Genomic DNA, 15,195 nt, shown 5'->3' on the forward strand with positions numbered 1-15,195 from the left:
GAGGCTCTATGACAATCGAGTTAATTTTGCTCAACTTCGATATTTGTCTTTTAAATCTACTTTTACTAGATTCCACTCTCTTTGGATTCTAATATGAAAACCAAAACATTTTCTAAGAATTTTTTTCTTTGTCATCAGAAATGTCACCGTGCGGAGTGGCAGCGTGCCTGGTGACGCTGGTGGCGGTGAGCTTCGCGCCGTCTCCCGCGCTCTCCCTGGACCTCAACAAGCTGTATGGACACCACACTAAGCGCTCCGGTCAGTGCGATATCTTTGTCATCAGAAACGTCACCGTGCGGAGTGGCAGCGTGCCTGGTGACGCTGGTGGCGGTGAGCTTCGCGCCGTCGCCCGCGCTCTCCTGGACCTCAACAAGCTGTATGGACCACCCTTAAATTACCCGATGTGATAGTATGCCGTCGACTACGAACTTGTCCACCAGGGGCAGCGGCAGACAGGAGGGAGTCACGATAATTGGTTTAATTGTTTTCAGAGAAGGCACGTCGCGCAGCTCGCCAAAACAGGCAACCTCGCGCTCAACAATTTAGTTTTCAAAGTACTAGCTCCGTTCCTGGAATAAATCATTGCCACTTCTAAGTAAACATTCCCGTTTTAGCTACCACCGGCAACGCTGCAAGTTCGTACGACTATACCAGAATTGCCGAAGGTAGGTGACATCAAAACGGAATTTACAATAGTTCTAAATTATAATAAATTGAATGAATTTAAAATCTAATATCTTTAGTAATGTTTAAGTTACTAATAATTTCACTAAGGCTGATCTCATACAAACATCATTTATCCAGGTAGAGCACCGCGTAGAAAAATATTAAACATGGAATTCCTGCATGATTATTTTTAGTGATAAGAATATACTCCGAACTAAAGTAGACGCCAGTTTTGAAGTTATAAAAACCTAATCTTATCTAAGTGACCATTATGGGAAAGGTTTGAGAAAATGAGGTCTCAGCTGAAAATTTTGAGCGCTAGAAATGGCCACTGAATAGCCAATGTGATACAAGGGCTCTCAATTAACTTTGAGGTAAGAGAAAAGACCCTATCTCTTAAAACCCAACCCAGTTTAACCAACTTAACTTAAGTATTGCTGTGATATTTTTGGGTGATGTTCCTTTTCTGTACATCGATATTCATAAAAAATCTTACCATATATTGTCTTAAATTCATCATCATTTTAATCTGTTAGATACTATACCTATTCCTAGAATCACGCAAATAGACAAACAAACAAATTTAAAATAGTGGTTTTTGGAATTTTGTTCCTCTTCTTCTTTTATCCCCAAAACTCATATAAGTGCTTTTATTATTTACTTTTAATAATTCATATCATCAATTCAAAAAATAATACCCCTATTTGTAAAATATTTTGTCATTGTTCATATAATTTTATTGATGGTTCAAATAAATAAATAAATCTTGTTCTGCGTATCCTATTCTGGTATAGGAAGATCAGGATAAAAGTAAATAAGTTCGACAAAATCCGTTGAGCCATTCTAGAGTAATAAATTGTTTCACTTTTTTGTATAGATAATATAAAGAACTTTGTTTCAAAAACTTACAACTGATATTAATCTAATGCCATAAGGTAGAATTTGGTGTATGGTTTTAGTTGTACACACAGATTAAAGAATAATAGGCAGACAGAGCGTACGGAAAACGGCAGGGATACAGCAATTCAAAATACAAATTCCAAAAACGAATACATTCTTTTTTTTAGATAGATATTTCATTTATTTAAATTTTATATCGATACTCTGAAATAGAGTTGTTAAAACTCCACTCTTTTAAAAGTAATTTAGTTTTAAAATGAAAGCTAGTTAAATTAAAAGCTGAATAGTTAAAACTTAAAAGCGAAAAGGCGGAATAGAAGTCATTTGAAATTAAGTTTTCTATACATAAATTACTAATTATTTTAAAAACGTCTCTGCAGCTTATAAATAACGTAGAAACTATTTTGCTAATTTAAAAGTATATCTGACCTATTAAAATAAAACTGTGGCTGCATTATTTAATGAATTTAACAAGTTTTATACATAATTAAAATGCATTCAAGTATTAATTTTAACTTTAATTATTAAATCTTAGCAAAAGATTTAAATGCAAGGGATTTTTCATGTACCGTTTTCACAGATGTTGATCAAAAGCTGACATTAAATAAGTATTTATCGAAAGTTCATATGAACTGTTGTTCAAATAATTGATTAATTATTTAATTTTTAGTGAAAAAAAATATTATTTTTTATTATTCTTTACAAGTTCGCTCTTGACTACAATCTCACATGATGGTATGTGATGATGCAATCTAAGAAGGAAGCGGGCTAACTTGTTAGGATGAAAATCCACAATAAATCGCTTGGTGGTACGTCTTAGGGTGTAGGGTCTCCGTAGGGTAGTAATTAGCCACGGGCAAAAGCCTCCCACCAACCAGACCTGGACAAATTAAGAAAATCTCAATCGGCCCAGCCGGGGATCGAACCCAGAACCTCCATCTTGTATCACGAAGGCCGTCAAATATTTATAGGTATCATAAGATTACTAGCTTTTAAACTTTCAAGCCTAGAGTATCTAGCGGGTCTGTAGATTAGAATTAAGTATGAAGGGGTGGTTTAGGAAGTTAAAACTAATTAATGGGCCTAAACTAACCCTAAATTTACAGTTAAAGCTTCCCGAGGGTCACTTATTTGATTATTATAACAATGAAGAAGTAGCCTTAGTTCATCGAATTAATTGTGTTTATTAAAGTTTAGTAAAGTGTTCTGTTTATCGAATGGTTAGCCCAAACGTTTTTGGATCATAATATCCTTTTTTTTCTTTTTTAGGGGGTTTTTAGAAGGCCTCCGCTTTGTTCCACATAATTGATGTCAAAAAAAAATTGTTTTTTTATATACGTTATTTATTTTCGGTAGGTATAGATACACTAGCCGACGCCCCACGTAGTTCCCGTTCCCGTGAGAGTACGGCGCTAAATATAGCCTACAATACTCACAAATAACGTTGCTTTCTAGTGGTAAAATAATTTTTCCAAATCGGTTTAGTAGATCCAGAGATTACACCTAGATTACCTTTAAAAAATGCAGATTGCCGGTACAGAAACACAGAACAGTGCAGAACTTTACCAAAAAAATAGAAAAGCAAGTAAAGGTGTCTTTACCCTCCCCCCACTCCCTGATAGTATCCGGTACTTTGACATAAAACATAAAAAAAGTATAATTCATTCAGTCGTTTCATTCAACGGGAAACCGAGACAATGTTTACTCTCATATCGTTACGTTGATTGCATCATCCATTCGAATATTCGAATATTTGAAAATGAAAACTCCCTGTCAATGCAGCGGTATTTCCATGATTGTGAGGCTGCACTGCAAGTGAGAAGATTTAATAAATGGTATATTCGTTAACTTACTTATCGTATTCGGTATTGATGATATAACTGACGCCGCGCGGTTTCACCCGCATTGTTCCCGTTCCCGTAGGAATACGGGAATAATATATAGCCTATAGCCTTTCTCGAAAAGTGGGCTATCTAACACTGAAATAATTTTTCAAATCGGACCAGTAGTTCCTGAGATTAGCGCGTTAAACCAACCAAACAAACATACTCTTCAGCTTTATAATATTAGTATAGATAATGTCGATCTATAGAAGACCACCGAAAGTAGAAAACCATAGCTTATAAACAGAGCATGCCTACTTCATACATCACTGATTTAAATAAATCTATACTAATATATAAAGCTGAAGAGTTTGTATGATTGAATGCGCTTATCTCAAGAACTACTGGTCTGATTTGAAAAATTCTTTCAGTGTTAGATAGCCCATTTATCGAGGAAGGCTATAGGCTATATATTATCTAATGACTCCTACGGGAACGGGAAACGGGTGAAACCGCGCGGCATCAGCTAGTTACAGTATAATATTATCATTGGTGTCATAGGCTATATTTTATTCCCGTATTCTCACGATAACAAGAACTACGCGGGTGAAACCGCAGGGCGTCGGCTAGTATTAGATATTCATGTGGTTTTTACATAAGGCTGAATTCCGAAGTCTTTACAACGAGTAATTGCGAGAAATTTAAAAAGTAGTTTTTTTATTAAATTACTGTTGAAAGTTTGTCAGTTTTAAATTAAGATAAATGAGGTATTTCTGACTACCTAAGGCATTTGGTCCATTATTCGTCTATACCTCTGACTCAATGAGCTCAACTTTTACTAGTTGATCTTAACTCCCTTGATCTTTGATCTTAACTACCTTGTCTAGGTGGTTGATGCATTGCTTTTGCACTGTGGTTGTGAGGCTTTATTTATTTATTGCACAAAACAAAAACAATAACAAAGAAAACAAAGGAAAACATAGAAAACAAATATGTGCAAAGGCGGTCTTATTGCTTATAGCAATATCTACCAGACAACCTTTGGATAAAGGAATTAATGTAATTAAATGCGGGATAATGCAACAAAAATATATACATATATAATAATATTTTTTTTTATTTAAACTTCGGTTTTACATGTAGATTAAGGCAGTAGCACAGGTCCTTTGTTACATAACGGACGTTTACAAACAGAAAAGAACCGAATCACACACTAGAGTACAGCTATACAATATGCATTCAAATTTCAGTTGCAGGTCTGCCATTGAATTGCAGATTTCTATTGAATGTTGTAGATTGAAAATCTCGGAAAGATGTTTCTGTAGCGCTGTGACGTCAGATTTGAAAGCTTTCAAGCAATCCGACAAATATAATCAATTCGGGACTTGAGATTTAGCCCTCATTCGCACGAGAGTTTTAAAAAAAGCATTGCGTTTTAAAAAACGCTGTCGTGTGAACATAAACTTGGGAATGCATTTGTCGTATTTGAACGCCTTTTTAACGTCCGTTAAAAAACCTCTCGTGCGAATGAGGCTTTAGATCATGGGTTAGTCAGAACTTTATGATTTTATAAAAAGTAGGTTTCAAGACCCTGGATTATAAGGTTGAGGTGCCTTTTTACCCAACTGCAAGAAGAGTTATGTTTTTCGCACTTATCTTGTATGTATGTAAGTATGTAATATTCTTTATTACCTACCTCATACCTTCCGAACCGCTGAACGGACTTACCTAATTAAGATATCGTTAGGTTTTTCTTAAACCATTTTAACCCCTATTTTTTATTATGTATTCTTCTGGTGTATTTCACCATACTCAGAAAATCTAACAAATCTGACGGCCTCCGTGGCGCAGTGGTATGCGCGGTGGATTTACAAGACGGAGGTCCTGGGTTCGATCCCCGGCTGGGCAGACTGAGATTTTCTTAATTTGTCCAGGTCTGGCTGGTGGGAGGCTTCAGCCGTGGCTAGTTACCACCCTACCGACAAAGACGTACCGCCAAGCGATTTAGCGTTCCAGTACGATGCCGTGTAGAAACCGAAAAGGTGTGTGGATTTTCATCCTCCTCCTAACAAGTTAGCCCGCTTCCATCTTAGATTGCATCATCACTTACCATCAGGTGAGATTGTAGTCAAGGGCTAACTTGTAAAGAATAAAAAAAAAACTACAGTATCTCAAGCTGCATCTTCCCAAACGAACGCAAAACGCAAACTTAGACGCAACCCGGGATACAAATGGACGCGTTAGCCTTCCTTAAGGTTATATTTCTTGTGGCTTTTCAAGAACAATAATGATATACATGTAAAGAAATTGCTTCCGCTACACAAACAATAATATTCGAGACAAAGGCTTTCTGTTTAAACATGTCCGCCTGGGAGCTTTCTTTCAACTAAAAGAACAAGAAAAAGTACTCGAGTATAAAGGATGTTGTCCACTGGATTTCTTTTTCGATATCTTAATTTATACAAATTTTTAAAATTAATCTTAGTTTTACCACACAATTGAACTAACTAAAAATGCCTACGTGGTTAATCTATAATAGAAGTAGGTGAGAAACATAGACATACGTTTTATATTCTGTGGAAAAATTAAACAAAATCTGAAAGTATTCCTTTTGTGAGCTTCCGTTAACACAGAGCACAGTTCCACAAAAATCATGAATGTCGGAATTGTTCCTCTTTAAAAGTGCAAAAAAGTCAGAGGTCATATCCACTGGGATATGGGGAGGTCCTGGGTTCGATCCCCGGCTGGGCCGATGGAGATTTTCTAAATTGGTCCAGGTCTGGCTGGTGGGTGGCTTCGGTCGTGGCTAGTTACCACCCTACCGACAAAGACCGCAAAGCGATTTAGCGTTCCGGTACAATGTCATGTAGAAACCGAAAGGAATTTCATCCTCCTCCTAACAAATTAGCGCGCTTCCATCTTAGACTACATCATCACTTACCATCAGGTGGGATTGTAGTCAAGGGCTAACTTGTAAAAGAATAAAAATAAAAATGAAATATCACGGCACAGCAGGTAAATCGAACCAGTGTAATTACAAAAGTCGTTTTAAAACGTTCGCTGTCGGCAAGCCGGTGTAAAATCAGCTTAACAAGAATCAGAACCTCCATTAGAGCGAGCCCCGGGGGAAATTTCAGCCCACCTTCGCATCTAGCTTAATGTCGCTGCCCCTCGCTCGCCACTGATTGGACTATTTAACTAAAAATGGACTGAACCTTCTCCGGGTTATTCCACAGTTACCTATTTAGTTTAAAGACTCTACTCGTGCCTTAATGCAGTTATTTTAGGAAGTGTGAATGTGTTATTTGGTGAATTGAGGGCATATCCTATGTTTAGTCATGTCACGTCATCAACCCATATTCGGCTCACTGCTGAGCTCGAGTCTCCTCTTAGAATGAGAGGGGTTTCCTATGTTTAGTATTTTAATATAATTATAATTTAAAATAAATAGCCCATTGACTCTAGCTTTAGTATAGGATTGAGCCTGTTGCTTCGGTCCAAGGTTCAAATCTGAGCAAAAGCTTCTTAAGGTGTTGGTCAAAGCTTTTCGCTATAAGACCATTGACAGAATCGACTATCGGAACGATAGTTGACTCAACATTCCACATTCGTCGTTATCAACCCATATACGGCTCACTGCTGAGCTCGAGTCTCCTCTCATAATGAGAGGGGTTAGGTCAATAGTCCACCACGCTGGCCCAATGCGGATTGGCAGACTTCACACGCAGAGAATTAAGAACTTCTCTGGTGTGCAGGTTTCCTCACGATATTTTCCTTGTAAGTGATAATGCAATCTAAGATGAAAGCGGCTAGGAGGAGGATGAAAATCCCCTCTTCTTTCGGTTTATATACAGCATCGTACCGGAACGCTAAATCGCTTAGCGGTACGTCTTTGCCGGTAGGGTGGTAATTAGCCGGCCGAAGCCTCCCAGGACCCCAGAGACCCCAGGACCTCCGTCTTGTAAATACACCGCGCATACCACTGCGCTACGGAGGCCGTCAAAAAAGAAGATACGGGCGAAACGACCAGAATTATGTATATTGTGATGCTCGAAATCAGGACCTTCTACCAATGCTACATAGTTTAACCACTGAACTAGCGAGACAGTTATAAACATAGCTGGAATGTAACTACGTCCAGTTGAACAGTTCGTTGGATACAGGCAACGATGTGAGCTGACATTTCCAAGGCTGAATTCTTTACCTGCACGAAATGGAAAGAAAAATATTGAAGTGTTTGTTAGCCCAGAGCCTGTGGTAGCTAGACATAACTCATTTTTAACCGACTTCAAAAAACGAAAGAGATTCTCAATTCAACGCGTATGTTTTTTTTAATGTTTGTTACCTCATAAATTCGCCAATTACTAACCAATTTCAAAAATTCTTTTTTTGTTTGAAAGAGTATACTTCCAGATTGTCCCATTTTATTTTCATGAAAATCGGTTCAGTAATTTTGTGTGAAAATCAAAATAACTGAAATAAGTCTTTGAAGTCGGTTCCTCGGCATAATATGAGCAAACATGACCCCATCGTAGGTCATTTAACTAAGACCCCAGAAACCTGCCAAAAGTCACCACAGTCCGAACTCCATATTTAGTTACCCTACTAATTTATGGTAGGAGCATAGGCTGATACATTTTCAGCCTTTCTAAAATAAGTCACTCTAGATAAGGCCAAGGCCAAGGCCAAAATTGAAAAAAAAATATGGGAATGACATTGGTTATCAAGTCACGTGATCAAGTTATTGATCAGATACTCGTATGTCATTCCCATACATTTTTTAGTTTTCGAAGCGTTTGCGATTGTAGAAAGAGAATCGACATGCGAGATGGCTGCAGGTCAAGGTCACATGATGCTTGTATTTTTATATTGTTAAATACAATAAAAAAAGTATTTTGTGTGCAATAAAAATATTTAAATAAAATAAATTAATAATAATGTATGGCTACTGCAGAGATACGTGATAATCTAGTGGATATGACCTCTGCCTCGAATTCCGGAGGGTGGTTGGTTCGAATCCGGTGCGGGGCATGCACCTCTAACTTTCAGTTGTGTGCATTTTAAGAGAATTAAATATCATGTGTCTCAAACGGTGAAGGAAAACACCGTGAGGAAACCTGCATACCAGAGAATTTTCTTAGTTCTCCGCCTGTGTGAAGTCTACCAATCCGCATTGGGCCAGCGTGGTAGACTATTTGGCCTAATCCTTCTCATTCTGAGAAGAGACTCGAGCTCAGCAGTGAGCCGAATATGAGTTGATAACGACGACTGCAGGCTCTCAGTGTATAATATTGAAGTACCTGTAGGAAGTACGCCGTATTTGTATTGACACGCCTGTAAACTGATATTTGAAAATTCCTTGCGAAACGGGAAACTCAATTTCTATTCCATACATCGTAAATGGATACGAGTTTGCAACGGCGAGCACATAAGCCGTGTTGCCATTAGTGGATATCGATTTTGACGATGGTACTTCACGAGAATTTTTCATGAAACAAAAATTAAATTCTATTTTCAATCTAAATATGTATATTAAAAGCGAAAGGTCATCGCTATGAACGAATTTTGCGAACGTAGTCACGTATATATTTTATCAGTTTCAGAATAATTTTTTTTATGAAATTCAATATCGAAAATTTACATTTACTTTTTAAGAGTACTTGAAGAAAAACCTTTGTAGATGTACTTTATGAGGAAAATTACGAGGTCAGAAAAGTATGAAATATTACACATATAGGTACATGAATACATTAGGCATGTAAAACAGGAAGGCGACCTTTTAAAAGTCCATTAAATACCATGGAGAAAAGAAAATAAAATCCAGACTTTAGCGTGAACTAAAAGACCCCAACTGAATTTTTGGTAATTTAAAATTGTGTTCAAAATATACACTCGATTTCTAATCTATATTAATAACTAGTTGTTGCTCAAAAAGTTGTTTAAATGGAACTACAAAACAGATTATTGATTAGATATTTATTGATAGTCAGGCTTATTATTAACATATAGGCTTACTTTAAAAGTGAGAAAACCACCAGTAAGATGTCACGGATGTCTGGTCCGCTATAGATACAGAAAATTGTCTGAAAATAAACTTTCGAAGAGAAGGAATGGAATAATAAGTTTCCTTGCTCTTAGATTACTCACTTATTACATCAGTATTGCACTCTTCCGTACTTCTGTATTCCCGGTTCGCATCTCTTGGCATAAAATGTAAATTTCCATTTTCTACTAAGAACTAAAATAAACTTGGCGAAGGAAATTGTCTCGCTAAAGTTGAAATTGTTAAACGGAACTCGGGCGCGGTTAGTTTGGCTTTATAATATTTTTGCGATTTATAATGTAACTTTTAAGACAGTAAAAACATTGTTAAGTTGTTAAAACTATGTAATCTTTCTCAAACTCTGTGCTATTTTAGGACCCCTTATAATCAGTCCATTCGCTTAGCTTTTATTCGCACGAATGTTTTTTTAACGGACGTTAATAAAGAGTTCAAATACAACAAATGCATTCCCAAGTATATATTCAAACGACGGCGTTATTTATAATAACTTTAAACTATAAAACAACAAAAGAACACATACATTTTTAGGCAAAAGGCGACCTTATAAATGATAGTGATCTCTTTTTAAAACACCTTATTTACGCTTATTATGCTTATTATGCTTTTATTTCGAGCAGTGTTGATTTTCAATTTTAGGCGTTGGAAATAGACTTTCATTCAACATCATACTTTAATTAAACGCTTTTTTAATGTCCGTTGAAAAAACTCTCGTGCGAATGAGGGTTTAGTAGCCACATACAGAAATAGAAACACAGACAGGCATGTCAAACTTTAGAGCCTCAATAGCTTAACGGAGCGGTCGGACTTATCACCGAGGCATAGTAAAAGATATATTAAGAGTATAAGATTTTCCGTGTCTAGTTATCATCCTACCGACAATGACGTACCGCCAAGCGATTTAACGTTCCGGTACGATGTCGTGTAGAAACCGAAAGGGATTTTCATTTTTTTCATCCTCCTATTACCAAGTTATCCCGCTTCCAACTTAGATTGCATCATCACTTACCATCAGGTAAGATTGTAGTCAAGGGCTAACTTGTAAAGCATACAAAAAAAGAAAAAGAAAAAAAATAACCGAAGTGCGGTGGTTCGATCCCCGCTTTGTTAGTCTATCGTCGTACCCACTCCTAATACAGTCTTTCCTGACTTGTTGAGTTAGTTGTAGATGGAAATATTGCTCATATTTAAAAGATATAGCAAATATTTAAAAAAAATGCTGATTTTCTAAACGGGGGTTAAAAATATGTTATAAGTAAAAAAAATTAACATATATTATAAAAGAGGTAGTATTTGATTCTTTCTTTTTTGTTTGTAACGATTTTACTTGAAAACTACTGGTCCGATTTAAGAAACTCTTTCACCATTTGAAAACGAAATGTTCATAGAGTATTATATCTCGACTATATTTTTCCACGTATTACCACGGTAACGGAAACTACGCAAGTAAAACCGCGGCCGGTGGTTAATAGTTATTGGTTTTTTTTTTTCAGAATATTGTCACCCATACGAGCCGTTCAAGTGTCCAGTAGACGGGAACTGCATCTCCATCCAGTACTTGTGCGATGGTGCACCTGACTGCATCGACGGGTACGACGAGGATTCCAAGCTTTGCACTGCAGGTAGAAACTTTTTAAAGCTGGGAACAGTCCTAGATTTGATTATAACCAAGCATTTGTTTAACACGTTCGCTGCGGCACGAGGTCAATTGACCTTGTACGTCTAGCGTGTTCAAGAGTTACGAGGTCGATGGACCTCGTACCACACCTGAGGAAAGTACAGAAAAGTCAGTGCCGCAGCGAAAGTGTTAAGGAATCCCATCTAGAGGGCACCAAAAAAAACGAACGACGTTTACGTTTTTGAAATGATAACTTCTTAAGAGAGGATAAACCGCTTCGTAACGTAACGGGGTAACGTACGTAATGATACGGGGCCTTCGTATTACAGGGATAAAGGTACGTGTGAAAGCAAATGTTTGTAAAAAGTAATCAACAATTCATATCATCATCAATCTTGGTTTGATTTTGAAAACGGATTTGTGCGCTCCCGGGCGGAAGACAACCTAACTGACCACGGGACATTCAACGTGGCCAATTATCGCGTCTTACTCGTCGTTTTAGTCGTTTGACGACGCCGACGACGCCGAGAATCCGTGGCCACGGGCTAAGGATGCAAAGTCCATCAAAACGAAGCGTGGCAGCGGAGCCGAGAAACGGAGAAATATTAACTCTAATAATAGGATTGCACAAAATCTCCGCTCTTCTTAAGTGGACAGGAACTTGCGAGCTAGTTTAAAAATTCATCTAAAACCTGTACTGCGGGGAAACGGTGCGGGGTTAAATAAATTAAATTTAATATTTATTTATCTAACATAGTCTGCAATTTCGCTCCGCACCCTCGCTTCTCTCCGGTGTACAGACACAGGAACTCCACTTCACATTAGTCCCTTTCTCCGCTACGCTCCCTCGCTCCGCTTTGGTGGACAGCAGTGGCGTAGCGTGCCTCAGAGGGGCCATGTATCAAAATATGACAGTGACATAACTTATGAAAGATGTTTCCATTTTTCCAACTTTTGGGCACACGCTTAACTTAATCAGGGACAAAAAGAGATTGTGGATTACCTATATTTTACAAAATTTTGCTTTCACACGTAAGGGGCCCCTGTTGTCCGGGGCCCCGTATCATTGATACGGCTGATAGGGCGGTAGACCCTGGTGGACAGACAGACTTTATAGCCTTATGTGCTATGTTAAAAAATCTTCCAAGTGCCACATTTAAAGTCATTTTCACTGTCAACAAGAAACATAGATGATGAGATTGCACTGCGAGTCTCAACTCGCACATGCTAGCAAGCTTAGCGAGAGCTTGAGAAAACCTTTTGTAATTTTACAAGAAGCTTTTCAAGATAAATTTTATACTTATAATACGAGCTGGAGACGATCCTTTGTATAAAGTCTTGAGCTTTCAGAATCTAGAGCGCGTTTGGATGTAATTTATTTTATGTAAACATTTTGTTAATTAATTATTATTCAAATATGACTTGCTTTTTATATTTTTGACTAGGTTATAACAATGGCTTCGTCTACGTGGATTTCGGATACAACATTTCTGAAAATAGATTTGGACCTTTGATACCTATTGCTAGATATGAGTAGGTATATGGTTTTAATCAGTGGCGTAACTATGTAGGGGCTAGGGGGAGCAGTGCCCCGGGGCCCTAAAGCTCAGAGGGCCCACGATTCCTTACCTGAATATCTCGATCGAAATGAACTTTCAAAAAAATTGTGAACCTAAGTGTAGATTTGTTTTGAGCAATAGTTAAAAAAATAATGCTGTTTCAGGAATAAGTAAGCTAAATGTCAATAAACGTTTTATTACTGGTCTATAAAGTGGTTCGATTTTATTTGATTTTAGTACCACTCATCAGGACATCAAGTCCTTTACGTCAGTAAATCATGTCAAATCTAATATCGGCTAGTAGTTGTATAACGCGAAATTAATTTAGTTTACTGTTTAGATAGTAGTGGGCCTAATTTTTGATTTGCACCAGGGCCCTTGGTTACCTAGCTACGCTGCTGGTTTTAATTTTCAATAAATTCATCATTCCTGAGATAAATTGTAAGTAACCTTAAAAATACATTTGAAATAGGTACCTACTTCAATATTATTTACATTATTCCTATAATTTGGATTTGTGTAAAATCACTACATAGTATATAACAAAGTCGCTTTCTCTGTTCCTATATCCCTATGTCCCTATGTATGCTTAAATCTTTAAAACTACGCAACGGATTTTGATGCGGTCTTTTTTAATAGATAGAATGATTGAAGAGGAATGTTTATATGTATAACTAGCGACCCGCCCCGGCTTCGCACGGGTGCAATGCTGATACTAAATACACTACAGAAAAACTGTGAACGTTGTATATAAAAACATAGCTGCCCGCTACAGCTTCGCACGGGTTTATAGGCGAAAGTTTGTGTGTGTATGTTTGTTCCTCCTTTACGCTGCGGCTACTGAAGCGATTTGGCTGAAATCTGAAATAGATTTCACTCTGGATTAACACATTGGCTACTTTTTATCCCGAAAAATCCATGGTTCCCGTGGGAACACGCGGACGAAATCACGGGCGTCCGCTAGTTATACACAATTTCAAAACATCTGAAGATATTTGCAAAATTCATAACATTACCAAGGATTCCTTTTGATGAAAACTAAAACAAATTTCCCCGGGGTATATTTCTAAATGTATTCCACCCAGGCTTATGATTACACCAAAGTTAATTTATACGTTATTCATCAGATATTTATGAAATAAAGTCGTTATTCGTTGAACTTGAATGTTTTCGAATGTATTTTAACTGGCACCCGTCGTTTCGAGCTTCACCCAATGAATATTTTATAGAAGTTGCTAACTTACACATGTACTTAATTTCGAAACTTCAAATTGGAATGGCAAAGTAGTTTTTTGCTTCAAAGGGACTTGGAAAATGTAGGTACAGTAGTATGCAAACTTTAGACGTTTATATAAAATTTTAGGTATCAGCAGTAGCGTAGGGGATACACCACTCCGCGCGCGCGCTCTTCATTAATAATCCATATTCGGTTCAATGTTGAGTACGAGTCTCGTCTTAAAATGGGAAGTGTTAGGGTAGTCCACCATGCTGGCCCAATGCGGATTGGCAGACTTCACGTAGAATATTCATGAAATTCTCAAGAATGCAGGTTTCCACGGTTTTGTTTTTCCTTCACCGTTTGAGACACGTGATATTTAATTTCTTAAATATCTGTCTGTCTTTTTAAGCTAATTTCAAATATCTATACTAATAATAAAAAGCTGAAGAGTTTGTTTGTTTGGTTTAATGCGCTAATCTCAGGAACTACTGGTCCGATTTCAAAAATTCTTTCAGTGTTAGTTGGCCCATTTATCAAGGCTATAGGCTATATATTATCCCCGTATTCCTACGGGAGCGAGAACCGCGCGGGTAAAACCACGCGGCGTCAACTAGTCATCAAATAAAATTATCGTTACAGCGAAACGACCGCCAGTGGAAGAAACAGCATCGTTCCTACAGTCACTGATCGCGTCGCACGGACCCAACTACCTGGAGAAGCTTTTCGGGAGCAAGGCTAGAGACGCGCTCGAACCTTTGGGGGGCGTGGAGAAGGTCGCCATTGCTCTGTCTGGTAAGAATTCACTGTCAGAGTATACTACACCTAATACATATTTCAGAGTAAAGAGAGTGTAAGGTCCCTTGTCCTTACTGTAATAGCAGTAAGTCACCGTCTCACCACTACTCTATTATACACTATAATGGCTAGCAGCACACGTCCGCCTCCTCTCGATACCAGAGACAGACTGCCCGCTTTCTCCCACTACTGGTGTATATATACACAAACACTACAGTGAGTTAAGAAAAAAATCAACATTAACTCATGTAGAAAAATATTTGCCTAAGTGGTAGGTAACACAAAATTTCTTTGTGTTAATACATAGATAGACGTTATAAAACAACTAGGTAGAGGTGCCCACATTAGGGTGAAAATATACCTACCTAGGTATCTAAATAGATAGAGGAATCCCAATTATGTTAGTACCTAACATCATTAGGTGCTACTTAACCAATTTTAAATGTTCTTTTTTTTATTTAAAAGAGTATACTTCCAGATTTGTCCCATTTAATTTTCATAAAAATCGGTTGAGTAATTTTGTGTTAAAATGAATATAACTAAATTGTGCGTGT

At 37.5% G+C, this 15,195-nt stretch overlaps 1 protein-coding gene across 1 annotated transcript in view; it reads left to right on the forward strand.

Annotated features, from left to right (window-relative positions):
• Positions 1-15,195, forward strand: part of LOC112043374 (IDLSRF-like peptide) — a 104,324-nt gene that overhangs the window by 85,598 nt on the left and 3,531 nt on the right. The window contains exons 3-5 of the mRNA XM_024078756.2: positions 139-258; positions 10,944-11,072; positions 14,486-14,638. Of these exons, the coding sequence (XP_023934524.1) occupies positions 141-258; positions 10,944-11,072; positions 14,486-14,638 (400 nt within the window). The 5' untranslated portion in view covers positions 139-140. The remainder of the gene's footprint in view (positions 1-138; positions 259-10,943; positions 11,073-14,485; positions 14,639-15,195) is intronic.

Source organism: Bicyclus anynana, chromosome 22 (assembly GCF_947172395.1).
Source record: "Bicyclus anynana chromosome 22, ilBicAnyn1.1, whole genome shotgun sequence".
Taxonomy (NCBI): Eukaryota; Metazoa; Arthropoda; class Insecta; order Lepidoptera; family Nymphalidae; genus Bicyclus; species Bicyclus anynana.